The sequence below is a fragment of the Centropristis striata genome, chromosome 2, assembly GCF_030273125.1.
Source record: "Centropristis striata isolate RG_2023a ecotype Rhode Island chromosome 2, C.striata_1.0, whole genome shotgun sequence".
Lineage (NCBI taxonomy): Eukaryota > Metazoa > Chordata > Actinopteri > Perciformes > Serranidae > Centropristis > Centropristis striata.
This window is the reverse complement of record NC_081518.1, coordinates 14,016,942-14,039,803: the sequence shown is the minus strand read 5'-3', so window position 1 is coordinate 14,039,803 and position 22,862 is coordinate 14,016,942. Positions and strand designations below refer to the sequence as shown.

The 22,862-nt window shown below is 43.7% G+C and overlaps 1 protein-coding gene across 7 annotated transcripts; it reads left to right on the top strand.

Moving 5' to 3' along the window:
* The first annotated feature begins 358 nt into the window (after positions 1-358).
* On the top strand, positions 359-21,504 carry sema6dl (sema domain, transmembrane domain (TM), and cytoplasmic domain, (semaphorin) 6D, like). 7 transcript variants are annotated; one of them, XM_059348422.1, is made up of 20 exons: positions 359-547; positions 6,768-6,939; positions 7,444-7,555; positions 8,968-9,028; positions 9,232-9,294; positions 9,422-9,532; positions 10,058-10,148; positions 10,384-10,503; positions 10,838-10,926; positions 11,725-11,942; positions 12,162-12,293; positions 12,895-13,050; positions 13,762-13,935; positions 14,293-14,433; positions 14,655-14,732; positions 14,849-14,907; positions 15,463-15,519; positions 16,032-16,214; positions 17,241-17,482; positions 17,589-21,504. In XM_059348422.1, exons 2-20 carry the CDS (start codon positions 6,816-6,818, stop codon positions 18,714-18,716), a joined length of 3,339 nt encoding a protein of 1,112 aa, XP_059204405.1. In that variant the 5' UTR covers positions 359-547; positions 6,768-6,815; the 3' UTR covers positions 18,717-21,504. The 7 variants fall into 7 exon arrangements, with proteins under 7 accessions (XP_059204405.1, XP_059204432.1, XP_059204413.1 ...); XM_059348430.1 differs by lacking the exon at positions 359-547 and adding an exon at positions 1,298-1,511 and having other exon boundaries at positions 9,422-9,523; XM_059348415.1 differs by lacking the exon at positions 359-547 and adding an exon at positions 1,298-1,511.
* Positions 21,505-22,862: the final 1,358 nt, after the last annotated feature.

The window sequence follows — 22,862 nt, the reverse complement described above, 5'->3', positions numbered from 1 at the left end:
TAATCCGTTGCATGATGTTTTGCTGGAGCAGACGGAGACTTGTGCTTAAAGCATCTCCCTCTTAAATCCAAACATTTCTAAAGCTGTGTTTTACTAAGCAGCCACAACTCAGCTGAAATGATTTTTACTAGGCTCTCTTGCTGACTTGAAGTTGGGGGATGGGGTTTAACAGAGAGGAGGGGAGGGGGGGCAATACGGGGTCACACAGGAGGAGAACTGGGAGGGAGGGGGTCGCTTTTTTCTTTCTCTCTGGGCTCTAGGAAAGAAAGGAAGGAAGCCAGAGCAAGGCAGAGGGAGAGAGAAGCCCAAACCAACTGAGGAGAGATGGATGGTGGGGGGAGGGACTGGAGCAAGAGCGCTGCTTATTGGTAGGCTGTGGCTCTCTCACTGGATGGATTGACTTAACACGGGTCGAATTACACCATTTGCCGTGCATTAGTTTGTTTTTCTCCCAGCCAGGAGAAGTTGATTCACTACGACGCGCACAATCATTTTTTGTTGGATTACAGCAACACAAAAAGGATACAAAATAAGCAATTCAGATGAGGTGAGTTTCTTGCCCGCTACGTGGATATATCTACACTTTGTTGCGCCGCATTACGCAGTGAAAGTCGAGGGGGAAAACTAGAGAGAGAAGTCTGTGCTGGGATACAAAATATTTCTTCTGACCACGTCGCTATGCTGCTCTGCAAAACTGATGGTTGCAGGACAGAAATAGTTCAGGTCCTGACTATTTTTACTTATGCTCCAATCCAATTTACTATTCATTCATTGCTTTCGCGGCGTGTTTATGTGCCCTGCTCGGAAGCGTTTTTCCTGCGCTCATAAAGCGGTGTAACCACATCTAAAGTCACCTCTTTTATCTGTGAAACAGTTTACCCTGCCATTGAAGCGAATCTTGCTTATAAATATCTAGTCGAGTTGTATTGTTGCATTTATTTATCAGATTTGGGCATCTAAAGCCGAATACGCATTGATGATGTGGATAAACAAGCAAAGAAGAGTGTAAATGTAGTTCCTTTTTTTTCATTCTCTTGTGTTTTGTGCGATATCACGCTCTCCGTCAGTCCACACGCCCTCTATTATCTGAAATCAGCATTAAATCAATGATTGTGCATGAAGTCAGAGCGCGGAGTGGTGAGGATAGCGCGTCGTTAATGTTTATGTATTTTCCCTCTGGTTTCCAAAGTTAATAGTAGTGGAAAGGGGGCTGGTGTATCGGTGTATGAGGGGAGGGGGTTGTGTGGTCGTGGCAGAAGCTTTGAAGATCAGTCATCAGAGCTCAGGGGCCCGGGGACGGACGGAGACAGAGCAGGCAGTCAAAACGCTCGTATGTGGCAAGCGGAGCTGAAATCTGTGCGCAACTGGATAAAAGAGAGAAAAGTGGTGGTCCGGATGGAGCTTAAAATAACAGGAATATTACATGCCGGGTGTTTCTCTTAAATGGATTACCAAAGGAATATGACATTCAGACGGATTGCTCCATTCATGAGTGAATTCGGACACACAAGGTAGGTGTCCTGGATGGTTTTTACTTATGGATAAAAGTGTTTTTTATTTCTACGATAGTCTCTGTGGTGTATTATCAAGATGGACCTTGGATTTAATAAAGGGCACATCACTGCTGTCTATGCTAACCAGATTGCTACACGGGAATCAAGATTTCAAAATAAAATACACAATTGTTTTTAAAACATAATGATTTACTGAGATTAAAATCAGAGCTATCCCGCAGATAAGTGTCCGTATTTTTTGCTAAAATTTCAGCCACAATAGCTCATCTCTTCTGTTGTGTATTCGTCAGAGTTGTGTTTAAAGGTTCGAGGCAAAAAATTAAGTCTTTTCTGACACAGAAATCAACTTGGATTGAAGGCAACGTGCACATGATTGTGCGGACCATGCTGGCAAACAATATTAAACAATAAAAGACGAGCAGGATGGGCAGTTTCACTTTAAGGTTTCCTTCCTGCTCACTCACCTTTAATCTATTTAATGTATTCTCAATTTCATTATCTTATATTGGATAATAAATTGGAGAAGCGCTCGTATAACCTTTTTGGAGGCAGAGCAGCACGAGAGCCCAGCCCTGTGCATGCATTAAGTGCCGTGCAGTGCAGTCCAACGCAGCCCCATCACAGTTGTCACTCCACCGCTGTCCCCTCGCGTCTTTGTTGTCTTTTGTATGAGTCCTACATGTGGGCTAAAGGGGTCTGAAAAGATTTACCACGGATAAAACTTGAATGCCTTTACGCCCCGGTCCGCACAATGCTTGCATTAGAGCCCGGGCTGCTGCGTGGATTGTGTGCGTAAAAGGAGCAGCGGAAGATCCCCACGCAAAAACTTGAAAAATTACCACCGATTGAAGGAAGAGAAACAGAAGAATAATAAAGACAGAGAGAGAATTGGCATGGTTCATTTGTTTCATAAGGAGGCATGTAAGTGTGAGCAGTTAGAGTAGTTTCAGGAATTGTTCTGCTGGGTCTCATTATTGAAGGAAATTTAGCCAAATGGAGTGAAAGAGCAAAAGCAGATGAACTAAATTTGCAACCAAAGGGCTCATTCTGAAGTTATTATTTTTAATTTTAAAAAGTGAACAGACATATTTAATTCTCTTAATGCCATGTTCTCCAACCAGCTCATTCCCTTTACAGAAATAAAAACAAGAGTGAAGGTGTTTAAAGTCGACACCAGATATATACATTTCCCTCAAACTCTGAAGTGCCAGTGCGCTGTCACAGAGAGAGGAGCTTTACCCCAGCTTTACTTACTCAAACTACAAACCTGATATTGGCAGGAGCATCACACTCCGCCCAGGTCAAACATCAGAACCAGCCGTGGGTTACTTGACAGCACAGTTGGCTTGTGGTGTCTCACTTCGCCTCACTGGCCACAGGGTCAGAACTCAGCGACCAGAACGATCACCGTTAACCCCCACTACAGCCGGCTGTAACCCCGGAACAACTGCCATTGAACCATACAGTCATCAGTGTTAAGCGTTTACGCCATATGTCTTACAGTTTACCTAAAACTGCTGCTTGGACACCAGATTGTTCAATGCTAAATTGGTTGAGTGAAAAAAGTTTGACCATGCGTGCAGCATTTGGTATGTTTATACAGTTTGCTTTGTTCCCTCAGAAGCCCCTTTTAGGAGCCCCAGAAAGAGCTCCCCTGAACTAGGTCCACTGACCGGGGGTGGGGCTCTATTGTGTTGACTTGCCCAAAGCCCCCTTTGTTTCCTGGTCACACCTGCAGCTCAGCCCTTTTTGTGCTCAAGCAGAATTACTGCTGAGAACAGCCTTTCTCCTGTTTCACTCCTCCTCTCACCAAGGTAAAAAGAAAGGGAGGGAAGCACAGTGAAGGGTGGCACAGCCCTCTCCTTCTGCCAAATCTCTGAAGCAACAAGTCTAACCAAGCCCCTCAGAAGTGATCCTTTGGTAAATAGCACACGATTAGGGGTAGTGGTTATTACTGAAGTGGGAGAAGGAGTAGTAATCATTTCTGGGCCTGTGTGGTGGCTGCTCTAATCATCTGGCTGACTCACTTCCCTGTGTGGCTGCGTCTTGATTACTTTCTCAGAGCATTTGAGACAACCGTGTTACAGGACGTATCCAGTTTTTGGACAGCCACGCATGCTTACGCACAGATTCAGATAAACAAACACAGAGTGTGAAGAGTGAAATGGCTGAAACTGAACTCCTAGACTGTCTGATTTCCCGTGCTGTTGGGTTTACACATCAGTGTGGTGCAAGACGACGAGCCAAGCAGCCTGGAGCTGCAGCAGCCATTGTTCTGCTGGGATTACATCCACCCATCACACTCGCACACAATTTACCAAACCTCACACGCTACTGTTGTTTGTCTTCCTTTTTATTAGCCCCAATTCCTCCCACTAGGACTTCCCTGCTAAAATCCATCCATTCATGGTTGCAGTGGGGGAGAGGTTAGGGCTGACATATGCCAGTGAAAGCACAGCTAAAAGGAGAATATGTGTTAATCTGTCATTTTAAGCCTGGAACACTAAATCTTCAGTAGTAACTAACAGAATTGGGCTACAGACCCCTACGCCCACCATCAGTAGAAATAGCAATCCACCACCTCCCCCTCTCTCGTCCCTGTGTTAAACACCATGGGCCTGAGCCAACAACATCAGCAGGGAGAGTGCGTGGTTGTAGGACATTGAAAAGCCTGTAATAACAGAGGTAGAGTGAGGCCAGGCTGAATGGCACTGAGTTGCGTGACAAGGCCAGCATCTCTAGGCTTGTTGAGGCCTATATGTGTAGCACACACATACACACACCCACACATACACACAGTCACACACTGGAGGGCAGGAACCGGAGAGCGCAAAGGAATAGTCAATAGAAAACATGCTGGGCTCACTAGAGATTGAGAAGTAATTTTAGATCGCTGACCTCTGGATGTCTTCTGTTTCTGTTTTACATTAAAGTTTCTGAGGAAAGCCTTCGCCTCCGCAGCGCGGCTATTACCATGCAAGGAATCATGGGAGATCGGAGCTAGGTTTCTGCCTCTTGTTGGAGTGTTTTTCTCTTAAATTGTCTAGTGGGGGAGAATGGCCGGAAAAAAAAGTGGTGTGTGCTTTCGGAGAGGGGATATAGAGCAGGACTCTAAATTCTGAAAAGCAAGGAAATGATTTACCTGTGAACACAGCCGGGTTTGGCCTGGAAGCACAGCCTGCAGCCTGTATGATAGCACTATAGAATTGAAATGTGGAGCGCATGGTTTATTTACCTTTCATAGCTCCTCTTTTTTTTCTATTGTTGTGCATTTGGTATCTATTCCCGTCCCCTGCTTCTCCTAGAAACTCAGCAATTTATTGCTTGGGTTTTAATACAGCACATTTCTTGGTGTGAGAGCGTCTGAAGCAGGCAGTAAAAAAATAGCTGCTATGCTTTTAAGGAACACAGCCGTCTCTCTTTGCAGAGCAGTGTCATCATTTCTCGTTTAGATTAAGTTGCTGACAGTTGTTCTTCTGTATAGATCTGGGGAGCGTGTGTGCATAGATCTGTGGACTGTTTGTGTCCAGAGATCCATTTGTATCTAGATTAGAGTATAGTGACTCCACCGGCACCATGGATGTCTGAATGAGGGCCTACAACTCCCTATAACTGCAATCTTCCTATTTTGCCAAAACATCAATCCCGTAATTTTACTATTAAGTGGACTAATTGAGATGAATGGTTGTCTTGTCCAGGCATTGCATTACTTAGTCATAATGACATTGCTCTTTCAGGATCCCACAGAGTGCTGAATAGCCATGATTACACATTGTTGATGACTAAAACATGCTGGCATTACTCTGCTTCCATCTCCACCACTTTCATTATTTTTAGTGACACATCGTCGTACAGGAACTGTTCAGACTAAAATTGGATTATTAGTGCCTGCCTGTACTTTATATCAACATGCAGGCTTCAAGGCAGTGCAGCCAAATTGTGTATTATGTAATCCACATCAAGGTTGACATATTAATGTATATTGTTGCTGTCAGGTAAACACCTCATGCTGCCTCATTTTCTACTTGTCCACCATGTGTATCACAGCAAAGGTTCTTTGAAATATTTCCAGCCGTTTGAGAGATGAAGTTGAGTTACAAAGTTCTCACATGGCTACAGTAATATGGTGAAGTCCATAGATTGCCTTTGCTGGCTGCTGATCTGCCATGCTTCCTGTGTGGATCAATCAAAGCACTAATGGCTTGGCAGGCAGGGCCCGCAGACAGCACAGGAGCAGGTGTGCTTTGGGGCTAATTGAAAAATGAGTCAATACTGTGTGTGTCTGTGTGTGCGTGCACATGCATCAGTCTTTGCATTACACCATTTGAAAGAGTGATTATGTATGTGCAGCCGTGTGTGTGTGTGTGTAGCCCAGTGTGCTCCCAGCTAATCCATCCCTCTGCCTGTGTGACGTCTCCCGGTAAATTGTTTATATCCGTTCAGGCTTTGCCTGCATGAATAATTTGTTTGCCTTATAAATATTTGAATGTACACCGATTATTAATATGCACAGACACAGTCTGTCTCTGAAGCACTCCTCCACACCAACATACACACTAAACTCCTGCCACTCCCACGATGAATTATTACCAATGTAGTTTCTGGTATATCATGTCTACAATCAGATGCTACACAAACTGTTATCCACAACAATTAATACTATGTCAAAACAACTGTATGACTAGATCCTACTAAGTCATAGAGTGGTGAATCACTGCACTGCAATGAAACAACCCCCACCCAAAGGAAAGGCTGGAGCAATAACAGCCAACAGAGCGCTAATAGAAGTCAGCTAAGGTCAGAGCAGAGGCTACACTAGTGATGGTGATGAAGTTGCAATGTGCTGATTAGTGTTGAGCCTGGCCCAGGACAAGCCAATCGGATCACAGATGTACAGAGACAGCAGGCCTACCACGTTTCTAACAGAGTGGACTTCCGCTGCTTCTAACCCACGCGGAGACACCCCACCGGTCACTTGGCTGACCTTCCCTTAGACAGCAGATGCAGGGAGAGGTAGAGGGGAAACGCCAAGCACTGCCACTGAGAGCTCAGTCATCAATAAGCCTGAGAGGGCCTTATGTTTGCATATTCCTAACAGTCAGCATCAGCGAGGAAAAAAAATCAGCTTTTTCTCATTGTTCTGATGTTAACTAAGGGTTAGTGTTTGGCTACAGTTTGCAGCCAAGGTTAAATATAACTCAAAATGTGTAACGTGACAAGCAACAAAAGTATGCATTTTGTGTGTGTTTCCAGGTAACATCTCCACCAGAGTGAAACAGGAAGTGTCGTCTGTGAGCAGCCATGGGCCAGAGAGCTGCGCTTCTGCTCAGTGAGCTGCTGCTGCTGCTGCTGACAGCCTCACGCACTCTCCTCGCAGTCAGCTTCCCCGAGGACACCGTACCCCTCGATGTCGTTGACGCACACTGTGAGTGTACACAAAATGAGCTCAGCGGAGACGAGGGGTAGAGATTACAATCACTGCGACGTCACTGAAAAAGTCCACAGCTATCCTTAATATACACTTTTTTTTTACTCGCATGGAATGAAGAGAAACACCAGCAGCCTCCATTTTCTAGTCACGTCAGCAGTTTAGACACAAGCATGCCATATTCACAGTAATAAAATCAATCTGCTGTATGGTCAGTTGTTGCATTAAGTGGATTTCATTTTCATCCCAGCGATGTACTGGAAGAACAGAGAGATGTGCTGACATAGGCAACTGACATTATCCAACACAACACAATGACACACAGATATAATTACACAGAATATACTGTATATATATCTGTACTGTACTATTACCTTAATTGCAGGAGGATTTGTATTAAGCGCACACAGCATATTTCATTCTAACCAGTGCAGTGAAGTTAAGCGTATGAGTGGGGTTTATCTGCTTCTGCCATCAACAGCATGTGTGCTGTCTTCACAGTTTCTCGGAGGTACCCTGTGTTCAGAGGCAGGCCCTCTGGCAACGAGTCACAGCATCGCCTCGACTTTCAGCTGATGACCAAGATACAGGACACTCTGTTCATCGCTGGCAGGTAAACTCAACACACATACACACCATCTCTCTTTCTCTTTCACACATCCCCCACACCAATATACTCGGTCACTCCTTGGCAGGTAAACAGTGGCGTAAAAGCTCTTAGTGTTATTGGATCTGTGGCTTCTAGGGCTGCATTTGATGTATATGGCCAGTATTGATCCAGGAAAGACGTCCATCATGCCGGCCTGACGCTCTGTCAGGGATTTCTTGGCATCTTTACATGTCTTTTTGGTATTTATGGGCGCTGGGATTAATCTGACCGCCAGTGCTGATATTGTAGCAGGAAATCAACTCGAGATGTACAGTATAAAACTCCCACCTCTGGAGCCCCTGTAATCACCACCACATGTATCACTGTTGTCAGGTGGATCCTCCTTTTGCCAGTTTTTGGTATTCACATGTTTTTACTAAAAATGAAGCAAAAAGTTCTCTACGGGCTCATAAAATTGGATCCCTATTGTTTTATTACATTTTTTATAACTGACGTATAATCAAAACAATAAGTGGATGTCATGTAAAATGATATAGTAGACAGGATGTTAAGTGAAGAGAAATTACAATGCACCAACTCTGCAACACCCTGTTTGTTATTCACATAATACAGGCACATAACAACTATATTTTGGTGTCATTATTTTCAGGGTTTTTTTGACCAAAACTACCCAGACAAATTGGTTTAAACCCATTTACCTCAGATTTTATACCACTGTGAGCCAAATAGTTTTTGTTCCCTGCTGCAAGAAGAGGCTGAAATGATAGTTCACAGAAATGAGCTCCTCTAATGACAAGTACCATTCAGAAAAATATTGCCATAATGGTGAATAAATAGAGAAATTGGGAAAACATTGAAAATGAGGTGCTGAAAATGCATCAGAGTCCTTCCAAGAAGGTAAAAAAAAACAATAACAACAAAAACAAGAAATGACTAAACCACCTAGTAGACATGTTGGAAATAGTATTTTTAAAATGAGACCTGAATTTGTTTTTAAGGATTTATTAGTATGAAAGAAGAAATACTGATAAACACTCAGATTTGTATTTAAAATATACCGTATGTTTTACAGGGTTCACATAAAGTCTTTATAGTTGGGAAAATGCTTAATTTTAGTTTACAAGGTCAGAAATAATTCAATGTACACAATTAGTCAAATAATCACAATGAAAAATGTCCAATGGAAGTTATTGTGAACAGCTGGGATAGATATAGATGAATTCTGTATCTTTATTTTTTGCAGTTGCCTTTAAAGTAACAATATAGAGGTGATGCTAAAGGCTTCAGGAGGGAATTTTTGGTTTTGGTACCTTAAAAGTGCTTGAATTTTTCTCTTAAAAACAATACAAACCCTGGTGGTATTCCTGTTTGTGCCGCATCACTGAGCTGTGTTTTGTGTTGCTGTCTGTCCACAGAGATCAGGTGTACCTGGTCAGTCTGAGAGAATCCTACAGGAATGAGATCATTCCTTACCGGGTAAGATTCTTGCTACAAGCTGCTCTCTCAATCCACAAACACTAAAAGGCCTCCATAGAAAATACAGAGCCATTCATCACAAACTGGACAGGTTGTAAAACGAGAGAGTGAAAAAGGGAGGAATGTGTGTGCTTGTGTGCGAGTGTATGTGTGTATTCATTGTTCCGTGCATGTGTTTAATGCTCCATGTTGGGTTTTCACAGAAGCTAACATGGCGATCGGGCCAAGCTGACAGGGACATGTGTGCCGTCAAGGGAAAACACAGAGTAAGTAGAAAAAGCCATTCACCTTTTGTTTTATATTCCACCACATATAAAGAGGCTTAAACATATGAGCAGGGAGAGCTGGCTGACTAAAAATGCTGTCCCTATGTGATGTGTGTGTTTTTTATAGGACGAGTGCCACAATTTTATCAAAGTGCTGGTTCCCAGAAACGATGACTTGGTGTTTATCTGCGGTACCAATGGCTTCAACCCCATGTGCAGATACTACAGGGTAAGTAATGTAAGGAGAAATTATTGTACTTAATTATCACAATATTGTATTTTCTGATACTCAAACACTGTATCCATTTTTTATTTTGTTATATTTTTATAGTTTACACGCAAATATAGATCTCACTGTTATGATTGCATTAAAAATACTTTTCTTTTCTTAGACTTTATGCATTCACTGGTGTGTTCTTTATACCATCACAATTTTTCTTAAAATCTCAATATATCACAATATATTTCTTGTATCATGATACCAATAAACAGCCTTAGTCAGTATCCAGTGCCAGGGCCTTGCATGCTCGGGTGCACTAACACACACACACACACACAGACACACACACACACACACACTGTGGTGTTGTGTAAAAGCCCTTAAAGTAATTTGGGTAATACACCCTTCATTTAATTTCTTGTTTAATACATTTGACTTGGCTGATTCATGTGCGTGCTAGTATTTCTATGTGTGTGTTCATTTTCACTGTGTCCCTTGACAAAACCTTTTCTAATGTGTGGGTGATTGTTGTGTTCCTTTCAGCTGGATAACCTCGAGTTTGACGGGGAGGAGATCAATGGACTGGCACGGTGCCCGTTTGACTCCAAGCAAACCAACGTTGCCCTTTTCGCTGGTAAGGGTCAAACACACACCCGCCCACACACATAGTTAGTCTTACTGAAGAAGAGCTAATGGGTTCCTACTTATGCTCTCATTATCACCTCGGTGTCTTTGCCACGATAAAACTGTGCCTGCAGCGATAACAACTCTGCAGCCAATCAAGCCTTTTAAAAGAAGAGACACAACAAAGCATTGAACGGCAGCGTATCCTCGTTTTCAGTGACTGTACTGCTTGTTTTGTTTTTCAGAGGGGAAGCTGTATTCTGCAACTGTAGCTGACTTCCAGGCCAGTGATTCTGTCATCTATCGCAGTATGGGTGATGGATCTGCCCTGAGGACCATCAAATATGACTCCAAATGGCTGAAAGGTAAGCGATTACCTCTTTATCACCCTCAATCTTTATTTCCCTCTCCCCTCGCTTTCCTCAGGAAACACGTGTCTACCTGCCAGCTAGCTAAATGCCCATGGAGCCTTTGCATGGTGTATGTATGTACGTGGCTGTCAGAGCAGTTTTTTGGAGTGATAGAGAGCTCTCCTGCCTTGCCAAGCTCCATTGGGGATATGGCCTGTTCTCTCCCAGGCAATCTAGGTCACCCCCAGTCATATACAGCCTTGTACAAATCCCTGAAATATTCAACATGCACAGTGGTGGTGACGGTGCAGAAATACACTTCAACTCTCTGCTTCTGTCTCTCCCTCAGAACCTCATTTCCTGCACGCAGCAGAGTATGGGAATTATGTGTACTTTTTCTACCGAGAGATTGCAGTGGAGCACAGCAATCTGGGCAAGGTAAGACAGTGCACCTGCCGTTTATTATGCATTACATATTCCACACAGATACAATATGCAGGCCTTTATCCAAAAAAAGGCTTACACCTCCCTCAGTGCATGTGTTTCTGCCACAAAAGGCCTCTGTGGTAATGGGGCCTATTCAGGCGATGATAGTACATTGCATTAGAATACATGAGAAAATTCAACAGCCAGGTTTGGAGGGAATGTTCGACTAATGTAAAACCATTACACAGTGAGAGGATTTGTCTGATGGGGATGTGCGCTCTGTGTGTGCCTCTACCCTCCGACACACGCAGAGGGCATTAGGATGTTCCATGTTTGAGGCCAACTTCAGATTTGACCATCCTGAGCGGGTCTGGCCAAACCACAGGAAGCCAGCATCCTCCATCAGCCACCAGAACATAAATATTTTAACCCTACTAATGCTTGGGTGACACCTGGCCTCTGATGGAGGTTTGCACTGGTAAATAATTAAAACTGTCAAAGCCGACTGCTTCACGCACTTCATTTATACTCTAAGCCGTGGTAATAAGTGCAGTCAAACACACGTTCACATGGCGCCGCATTGGGCCAGTCGAGGCCAATCGGATGTGTTCTTCTTTTAAATGTTAGCTCCAGCCGGGGCAAACAATTGCCAAGCACAGAGTTAAAGATCAGAGTGTGTGTTAAGTCGTCCGTCCTGAGTTGCTACAGGATGGAGAGATGTATTATTCAGCATGTTGAAGTGTTTTTAGTGACGTTCACTCAGCTGCCTTCCTCTTCTGCCCACTTCTCTTAAACCCCTGCCCCTCGCAGGTTGTGTATTCTCGCGTGGCTCGGATCTGCAAGAATGATGTCGGCGGGTCGCAGCGGGTGCTGGAGAAGCACTGGACATCTTTTGTGAAGGCGAGGCTGAACTGCTCGGTGCCAGGGGAATCCTTCTTCTACTTCGATGTGCTTCAGTCCATCACTGACATCATCGACATTAATGGGGTTCCCTCGGTGGTGGGTGTGTTTACCACGCAGATGAACAGGTGAGTCATAGCTGCTGTAGTAAAACAAGGGTTTATATAAAGCCTGGAAAGTTGCTTAATTATAGCAATTATGTTTTCAAGGTTAAAAAAAATGCGGGAATTTGGATATATTCCTTAAAAATGCTTGGTTTTCAACATAATCTTCTTACAAAGCTCTACCCTGGAGGATGGAAATAAGATATTTAGAAGTCATAAAAGAATGTGTTTCTTCCTCCACAGTATCCCGGGGTCAGCAGTGTGTGCCTTCTCCATGGCCGACATAGAGAAAGTATTCATGGGCCGGTTCAAAGAGCAGAAGACCCCGGACTCTGTGTGGACTCCATTTCCAGAGGAGAAGCTGCCCAAACCTCGGTAAGGATTTCTTTTTCTAAACCTGTCGAATCAGGCAAAGCCAAGACTTCAAACCAAAAATAAAAAAGAAGTTAAAAAACAAATTTCATTTTTTAAACATTGCATTTTTTAAGCAGGTGCCGCTTGACTAAGCAGCTGTTTACCACCTGTCATTTTCCCCCTTTTCACAACCCTTCTTTGTCCAGGTTAAACCCAATGAAATCAAATCTTTTTCACTAGTTATTAGCTTTGACCCAGCACACACATTCACCATCTGCTGATGATTAAATAATTAATTTGGCATAATTAGACGCGTTGCATATTTAACCTGTTTATAGTCAGCACGTATATTTGTAGCCCTGCCCTGAGTCCAAAACACAAAGTCCACGAAGCACCTCATTACCCCGGTGAATCATTAATGGAGGATAACCATGCATATGTATATTTTATGTTTCCAGCTGAGGCCTTTTTGTGATCCTAATAAGCACCTGCTCCTCTCCCCCCACCCTCTCATTGCACTTTTCATCCATTTCAATACACGCTGTTATTGCTCCCTGGTGTGTGATCGTATAGGCCGATCTTTGACCTTTTGCCCTCTGTTTGTGTGCACCCTCCATCCTAGACCCGGGTGCTGTGCAGGTCATGGTCCAGCTGCGTCCTTAAAGAGCTCCATCGAGTTCCCGGACGATACCCTGCAGTTCATCAAGTCCCACCCCCTCATGGACACAGCTGTGCCTTCTATTGGGGATGAGCCTTGGTTCACCAAGACCCGCGTCAGGTAAACATATATAGAAATACCTGAAATAACGTAGTTTTTTAATCAAACTCCAGGGTTCATAAAATGTCTTAAGTCTGAACAGTGCTTCATATTAACAGTTATGATTTCAATGTCAGGAATGTGCTTTAATTCGAACATACTTGCTGAAAAATGCTTGATTTTCAACAACACAAACTCATGTAAACCTTGCGGGATTGCTTACAGGTGTAAAAATTCATAATTTCTTTTATAGTTATATAGAGGTGACGATAAAGGCTTTCAGAAATTTTTGGGTGAGGTATCTGAAAGTACTTGAAAAGTCCTATTTTACAGGCAAACAAGCCATTTGAACCCTGTACCAAATATGCTTAACTTGTTTCATTACATCATTGTTTAATGGTGTCCTTTCACAAGCAGCTTTCCAAGTACTGCCGAACTAAAACAGTGTAAAATTCGCAAAGCTTATTAGAATATGATCAGAAACAAACAAGACTTGATCTGGCCAAGCCTTTGATGCAAACTTTCAGTAACTCGGTAGTGAAAAAGTGTTCTGGTTCAATACCCAGTTAACAATTTATCACACATGGATGTATCAATATTGACATCTTGTACCGTGTGTTCCTGTGTAACCCAAAGAGCCGAAGCAATTTATGCATTCAAAATGACTTCTCCTGTTTTTAACGGATAACCCCCACTGTGAGTAACACATGCTCCTCTGCTGTGTGTGTGAAGGTACAGACTGACAGCGCTGGCTGTGGACAATGAAGCAGGACCTCACAAGAACTACACAGTGGTGTTCATCGGGGCCGAGTCGGGGGTCGTCCTCAAGGTTTTGGCCAAGACCTCCTCTGTGTCTCTAAATGACAGCCTGCTTCTGGAGGAGATAGACGTCTTCAACAGGGCCAAGTATGGACACTGCACTTTCTTACCCTCTGTGTCTCTCTCTGTCTGCCTCTCTTCTCTTTTTCTCTTCTCCCTCTGGCCGAGGAGTCAGCAACTCTTAAAGTGAAGCATACTGGAACAGATGGCTGCGTCTGTCTGCTTTCTGTGCATGCACAGTATGAGTCATATTTTTCTCTGTGTGCTTATTTGTGGATGCAAACATGCCCCCTGTGGTGTGTTAGAGGTTGAAATCCTGTTAAACGCTGAGAGAAAGCTTTGTGTGACTTCTCCACCTAACAAGTGATTAAATCTACCGAGACTGAAACAGGAGACGGACTTATCTGATAAACCTCTGATCAGGTTTCTCTCTTCCCTTCCCAGGTGCCTGTCTAACCATGAGGATGACAAGCGTGTCCTCTCACTGCACGTGGACAAAGACGCACACAGCCTGTATGTCGCCTTTTCAAGCTGTGTCATCCGTATTCCCCTGAGTCGCTGTGAAAGGCATTCTTCCTGCCACAAGTAAGTGACGCGCTGATGCACACGTAGGGGGGTAAAACGTGTTTTGTGCGGTCGGTCATAGGTCTATAACTTTATCGTTTTCAGTAAAAGCCATAAAGGGAATGATAACGGCTTCATCTTAAGCCTTTTGGTTAATGTTCAGACAGTCACAGATGATTATGGCACACTTCCCTGAATGATTAAACCTGGAGTTCTGATGGTGTGTGTTTGTGTGGCTTCAGGTCCTGCATTGCATCAAGGGATCCCTACTGTGGCTGGAAGCCTCAAGGGGCCTGTGAGAGGATACAGCCTGGTGTTCTGTGAGTTCAAGCCTCAGCTGTGATAAAAGTGCAGATATTATAGATGAGAAGATAAGAAAGACTTGTTTTGTTTTTTACATGTCTTTGATTCATCTCTTTATCTCTTCTTCACTCAGGACTGGATATGAGCAGGACACCGAATTTGGAAACACTGCCCACTTGGGAGACTGTCACGGTACGGATCTCATCCCCATGCCATGCCATCTATCTGAGACATATAAAAACACACACAGATACACATACACTGACACACACATGCACACAAACTCATCACACCATGAGCCTGCACACTCACACCAGTAACCACTCCAGTAACTTGCCCCTACATAAGTCTATGTGCAGTATTAACACACACATCTGCATACAGTACATGGCCACCTGTAACTTATGCCACCTGTGAGGCAGAAACATGGACATGTACAATTAAGGGTCATGTTCAGCCGGTGCAAATGGTAGAGGTCCTAACACATCCGATGGCCAGAAAATGTGCCTTTGCTGATTTTACTGTAAAACTCCAGTCCCTTCATTTGTACCAGCTGAACATGACCCGGCTGAACCTCAGTATTGATCAGAACCAGAGGGCCTCCACTGAGAAAAGGACACTGCTTGCGGGTGCTTTATATCTTTATTATTAAACCGAATAAACTGCACTCTTAGTGTCTCCTAGGAATTTTACTTTTTACTTCTTAATTACTTTATACTGATTTCTTGTCCTTTTTAATTCTTTTAGCGTTTTTGGGCACTACATCAGCGCCAGATTACAAATCATTTGGCGACCCTACCTCTGGTTAGTTTGATCTTTTACTCAAATGGTTTCTTTCCTTGAGTTCAGCATCTCCAACCCTGTCTTTCCACCACTGCCATTGTTCATCTTTTCTCACCAAACACCTCCTTGAATGCTAACGTCACTTGCTTCATTTTCATCGTCACAAACAACAGATTCATAGGCAACATCAGTGCTCTCTATCAGCACAGATTCACTTCCTCCTTTCAACTCATCACTTCCCGTTCCGATCCCTCCTCCCTCTTGCATGCCCATCCTCCATCCCTTGGCATCCTTACTGTTGTGTACCAACTCCTTGTTGAACCTCTCCTTTTTCCCCTTCCAAATTGTCTGAACAAAAAACAAAAAATGTATTTTCATTGGTCTGTGAATGTGTACTGTGATAAGGTTTATTCACCATTTTGTCAGACACTAACCTTAAAAATGACCCATGACCCATGCCTACTAACTGGGATGGTAACAGTATGCTTTAACCACGTCTGCACAGTTTGTTAACAATTTGTTTGTCACCACAGACATGGAGTTTTCATCATCGCCAGTCACTGTCCACCCCAGTGGGCCCATACACCCCCCAGTACTCATACCCACTCAGAGCCCCAGCTCTGGGCCTGGTCCAGAGCTCTACGGCTCAGGCTTTGTGCTGCAGGATGACCCAGCCACCTCCCATTCTTTAGACTCTATCCCAGGTGGTCAAGAGGGTAAGGCCCGCAGGGAGGCAGCCAACATGCTGCAATGAGCCTGATCTTTTTAGCTGCCAACAACTCCCACTAATGTGCATCCACAAATAGCCTCATATGCAAACAAACATGCACACATTGGCAGCTATTTAGGGTTTCCATTAGATAGCATGGCAGATTTCAATTTAGTCTCTTTCTTCTTTTTCTTCTTTTAAATTGATATTTAGTACTTTTGTTACTATACATATATTTTCACATTACCATTGTTTTCTTTCCTTCAATTGTAATTTTTTATGTTCATTATTTCTTTCTTTTAACCCCCCACCCCCCAGTTTTCTAATCATTAAATCTGACACTCACCATTCTCACATTGTTTCTTTCAAATCTTTTGTTTGGATTTAGTTTCTGCCTGCATAGATATTTAACTCTAGCTCTAGTAACAGTTTACCCTGGCTGGTAGATCATTGACTGGGCCTGATCTGCCACACTACTACTGTGGCCGCACGGCGGATGACTAACTCTTTCAATGTCTGTGGTTACTAACAAACTTCCAGTAAAGCAGCAGCTATCTCGACAGCTGGTACACAAGTACTGCCTTTCTTTCCTATCAACAACTTCCTGCTGGTTGATCCCTTGTGGGAAAAGATTGATTTGACTCAAATAACAGTGCACTCCTAACCCTCTGGTACCGGTTAACGCATGACAAAAAGCCTCTAGTGGAACATGGATTATGGCAAGTCTTCCCTTCTGAACTAACATAGCACTGCTTCTTATAGATGGTGAAATGGATGTGGGTACCTAACAGCTTCTGCCAATGTTCACCATACTTCTTCTTCATCTGGGTTTAAATGAACAGGAATGTGTCAATATGTATAGTATTTGGTTGTGGTTGACCTTGTATAGGGGGAGGTGTAAAATCAGAAACTTATGCATGGTTGTGTTCTCACACAAACATGGATGTTTCTGCTGTCTAGCGGGGAGGGACGGTTCACTGAGCACGTTGACTCTTTTCACCAGGGGGTTAAACAATGATTCAATGTTTTGTAGGTGTGTGGGATATCCAAGCAGGTGAGACCAACCAGATGGTCCACATGAACATCCTCATCACCTGCGTGTTTGCTGCTTTTCTCATGGGTGCTCTCCTGGCTGGTTTGATCGTTTTCTGCTACCGAGACTCATTCCTCCGTAAGCCGAGACATGTCCACAAGGACACAGAGTCTGCACCGTCCTGCTCAGACTCAACTGGAAGCTTTGTCAAGCTCAACGGCCTCTTTGACAGCCCTGTAAAGGTACAGTCATAAAAACAGCTCCAATGCTACTTTTGAGGTCTTTAGTGGATATTGTTGGAACAAGATGTGAATCTTACTCTTTTGATTTTTATTGTCACATTCTCAGGAGTACCAGACCAACATTGATTCTCCAAAGCTGTACACCAATCTGCTGAGCAACGGTAAAGACCTGAATTCACCCAACGGAGACACCAAGACCATGATTCTGCGAGATGGCTGTCAGCCCCCTGAGCTGGCAGCGCTACCTACACCTGAGTCCACCCCAGTGCTTCAGCCGAAAAGCCTGCAGCCCATCAAAAACCAGTGGGAGAGGGCTCATGGAAAGGCCAGTGGACCACGCAAGGAGTCCAACTCATCAGCCAAGAGTCCTCAGTTCCTTTCTTCTCCTGGTCCTCCAACCTCCAACTCCAACCACCCTCACCTCGCCTTAGGACACTCCCACATACCCAGTGCAGTCGTCCTTCCCAATGCCACACACGACCACTCCAACCTTGACAGTGGAGATGATACACTGCCACATTCATCTGAGAGGAAGCTGAAGAACCCAGATTCTAAAGGCAGTAGGAAAGACCCCAAAAGGTCTGTGGATGCCAGAAATACCCTAAATGACCTTTTAAAACACCTAAATGACTCAGTGGCTAACCCCAAGGCCATTCTTCAGGAGGGGTCAGGGCCTCGCCCAAGGCCACAGCTCACACTGGAGCCCATGGAGGAACTGACTGAATTACCTCCAAAGGTGCCCAGCCGTGAGGCATCCCTGTACTCTCCCTCCTCCTCCCTGCCGAGGCACAGCCCCACCAAGAGGGTTGATGTGCCCATGCCCAGCACTCCCACAACGCCAACGGGCAGCCTGAGCATGGGGGGCACCCTGGAGAGACAAAGAGGGGGATATCAACTCCACCGGAGTGCCTCTCACAGGCACTCCTTATCCACCTCACCGAATGGGGTAACCATGGGGGTGTCTGTGTCTCGCCAACACAGTATGAACAGAGGGGGCTACATGCCCCCAAAACCCCCCTCCAGACTTGACTCCCAAGGCGGAGTGATGGGGGCAGGAATGCACTCACCCCACCCATCCTCTGTATCCCGACAGGGCAGCTACAGTGGGTATGGCTCACTCCCTCGCACAGGGCTTAAACGGACCCCATCGCTAAAGCCAGATGTGCCCCCTAAACCCAATGGGTTTTCACCACAGACTCCACAGATGCGAGTGGTCAATAAGTACAGTTATTAAAAGAGCATGGACACTTCTGAGTGAGCTCTTGGCCTTGACTGTAGAGCTTTGAGCCCTGAGGGCTTGGGGGGGCGGGGAAACGGATGGGGTCGGGCCTAGTGTGTATTTGTGTATTGACTTGAGGTGTGTTCCCCCTTTAAATGATATGCACATTCACTCACACTAAAAAGGGAAAATCACACATGTGGCCAAAGATACTCCTTGGAGTTTTTTCGCTCCCAACATCTCCATGTCCCTCCCATGTCACGGTAGCCACAGGATATGAACAGTGGACAGTGGTGAATCTGCTGCTCCCCATTGTATCTGGGCTTGGGTGTAGCCCGTTCCCATATTAGGTACGAGGTTTAGGACACCAGCCGGGGCAGCTACGGCGTCTGTGCACGTGGTGCCAGGTTAAAAACAGTGGAATACTTGAAGAATGGGTCTCATTCGTCACTGCCCTTGAGCACTGTCTTCCCACTAATGTGAACTGAACAAAGAGGAGAGCTAGGCCATGCCTTGGTTAGTCAGATGGCTTGGGGCAGAGGAGCATTAACTCAAAAATCATAAGTGTGCGTGTTGCTTAAGATACATATGACTGCAAACAGCTGAATCAAGCAGCTAGGAAACAGAGTGTGGAAATGAATGTGTTTGTGTGTGTTGGTTGATTGGAAAGCAGAGAAAGGCAGGACCCATATTAGACCTTCACACTCATTTATGAAAAGTGGTGCCACATGCCAGAGAATTGCATCTGTCTAAGACCTGAGTCACCGTCTCTCATTCCAACAATATTTCTTCTTTGGTCTTTTTTTGAACCCATCTGAACCGAGCCAAAACATATTTTTGCATCACTCTGTAGTGTTTTTGGTAATAAGGTTAGGCTGAGGTGAAGTTGGTCATGTTGGGTGTATACTAGGGCAGGAACTCTGTAACTCACTGGGAAATTTTACTTTGTACATTTGCTGCTATTGGTTTTCGACATAGGAGTTTGTCCTTGATGCATTTTTTCTCTACCAGACTGGGATAGCCCTTTATATGGGTGTGCACATCTGCTTGTGTGTGTGTGTGTGTGTGTGAGTGTGTGTGTGTGTGAGAGAGAGAGAGAGAGAGAGAGAGAGAGAGAGAGAGAGAGATACTGCAAGCAGAGGCAAAGAAGTACAGTTTTCAGCAACCAAACGCACTGTTAAAACTGGTACATGGAGAGAAAAAAAAATTCTCCCCAGGCCTGAAACCTCCCCTATCCTCCACTGCCCCTTTGTAGGAATTATACTGGTGGTTCAGGAGACTTCTTTCTTTATGTAGCAATGGTATTAAGAAAAAAAACATACATTTCTCATCTCATTCTATAAATGACTTTTGAACAAAATGATTTGCCTTTATAATGTTTTTCTGTGTTATTTAAAGAATTTACCATATGAAACTAAAGCAACACCAATGGTTTAGCCCATGTATATGAATTCAACATTTCAGGGCACATCTGTTCTGTTAAAACGTGTGTGTCCCCTAATAGAAGAACGCTAGAATTTTCCTTCTACATTAATCATATTAAAGGTTTATTAAACTGACCCTAGAACAATACATGGATGTAACACCTCTGTCATCTGTCGTGCTGGTTCTGCAGCCCGTGTTCCCTGTGCAGCTTCCCTGCGAGTGGCCAGTGTACAATCAACACAACAATTTTACCAATGTGTCCAAATGAGTCATGCTGGGAATGACAAGATCCTGTATATACTTAAATACTATAAATAAGGAGTATAAATATTTTTAGGCAAGTGAACCTGAATCTGTGCATTGTGTGCCTTATTCACAAAATGAAATACTACAGTATATAATATTGGCAATGTCAATTGGTCCTCTGTATGTTATTGTCATATACTATATAACATTGAAAATCAGCAGGATGTGTTGAAAAATCACAACCTAATACAAACTGAAGTGGAAAAGAAATTGACGCGAGTTGTGCAGAAGGACAGTCAAAAAAAAACATTTGGAGTATGAATCAATTTTTCTCCTTTCCTGCCGGTGTTGAAAAGAATGGTGTTAATCCACCATATAGAGGTGCCATGCAGTGAATGTATTTTGTTGACAGTGGGATGTAGGGTGGTTAGACCTTGCACTGTGGAGCAGTCGGCTCAACGCAGCACATCCTGCCCACAGCCAATGTATTAACACAGTGTTCACATTAAAGCCGTCTGTTGGCACGGGCGGTGGTCACACAGAATCTGTAATTCCACAGGATTGCAGTGACACGAATTGTTTCTATTGGCCAGTGGTGACGACTGAGGGATCATTTCTCTTGGGTACATTATTTGGGTGATACCTGCAATCCTATCCGAGTGTCAGTTGCCTGTTTAGCCCAAAGCCACATTTTGTTTACAAGTGATGATTGTATGTAAAGACTTTCTTGCCTGTCATCTAACCAGTGTTTGGGCTCTCTTTTCTACTCGACACATGCACACTGACATCACAAACATACACTCAACATACACTGCTCAACTGCCTTGTACATTGCAATATGAACTGGGTCTTTCTGTTGCAATCTAAATTAAAGCCTTTATATTTCAGTCTGAGCTCTGTGTACGTGCAGATGAACCGGATTTTGTCATGTAATTTTGAGTTAAATACTGTGCAACATGGCGATGCCAGGCCAGCTGTATATTTGATCTCCAGAGTATTTCAGCGTGTAGATATGTTGTAAAGTTGTACTGTGAATGTGTAAATAATAATGATGGTCTTTGTTTCATGATATTTTTTGTTGATTTTTTTAACACGGCATGTATAGTTGAAATAAAACATTATGGCACAGAAAGAGCGGTCTCTGGATCTTTTTTCACAACAAGGAATTCATAAGTAGGCTCCTTATGTTATATCATGTGTTTCTGACGTGAGAGAGCATGACAGAGAGCTGCAAGAGTCAACAATCAGATGCCTACTGCCTTGTGAACTCAGCCTAAGAGCCATGAGATGCATTCGGTACTTACAGCATGACTTGGGCAGGGTAATACTGTACGTGTTGTGGCTGAGCTCTCTGAGCTGACTATTAGAGACATGAAGAGTCTGCAGAATGATTAAGAGCTTCAGACTATTTTTAGCACTGGGTTGTTTTGAAGTTTGGGGCCAGCGCAGAGTCAACCACGCCAGATAGCATGTGGGAAAGTTTCCAAAGTAGTATGTTCCTTTAGACACCAAACATCTGGACTAACTGCTGCTCAAGGCACAAGATCTGAGCCACCAATGAGCTGTGGAGAAATGCGCACGCACAGCCACACACACACACAGTATCACATGCATCCATTTAGATGCATGCAGCATAAACACCCAATGTATGATGTTACGCACAGATAGGCTTGTGATAAGATTAGCTGTCAACAACAAAGAATAAAGGAGTGATGGTTGGATGAAGGAGAGTCACTTTGCATGTGTTTACAATTTGCAGAATGGAAAATAATTAATTGACCCGTTGAGGAATGACCACTCACTTCCCGATCAAAAAAGATGAAAACATGCATGTGTTGTTGGACTGAACTTCTGCAGAGTTCTTACAAAGTCTTCAGCTTCCTTTCATAATTTTAACAGTTATATTTTTTAAGGTTAGAAATATGATTGAATTTAAATATACTCCTTGGAAAATGCATGATTTAATCTGGTCTTTTATTTACATACTCAACCAATTTTTAAAAAAGATTTAACTTCAAACAACAATGCCATTGTTATATTTGTTTGCGGTCTCCTTGCATCTCATTCCAGACATATAGCAGATGCAACTAGACTGAAAATGAAAAGGAGCCTTTTTTTAGGGTCTGAAATTTTTTGGTTAAGGTACCTTGAAAGTGCTTGAATTTGACTTATAAAAGCCTGTATGATCCTGTTCTGACATGCATTCGTGTAAGGTTCACACAAATACAGAAACATACAGAAAACTGCATCATAAAAAGATGATTCAGTGTCAAAACAGGACAACAGGAATGCAGATACATCTGTCCAAATTGTTTCAAACCACAAACACGGGGTCACGGTGGCTTAACGCATACCACATAACAGCAACATGCCCGTTTGAATCCGGCTGTGGACCTTTCTTGCATGTAATCCCCCCTCTATCTCCTCCCCTACATTTCCTGTACGCCTCCACATTGTTTACTGTCAAATAAAGCAAAAACGTCCAAAACA

Excerpts from the sequence above, each read along its gene's own strand:
- sema6dl (XM_059348422.1), top strand. The coding sequence starts at position 6,816 with ATGGGCCAGAGAGCTGCGCTTCTGCTCAGTGAGCTGCTGCTGCTGCTG. Across the intron at positions 10,927-11,724 it reads AGCACAGCAATCTGGGCAAG|GTTGTGTATTCTCGCGTGGC; the intron begins GTAAGACAGTGC and ends TGCCCCTCGCAG. Across the intron at positions 14,733-14,848 it reads AGGATACAGCCTGGTGTTCT|GACTGGATATGAGCAGGACA; the intron begins GTGAGTTCAAGC and ends TTCTTCACTCAG.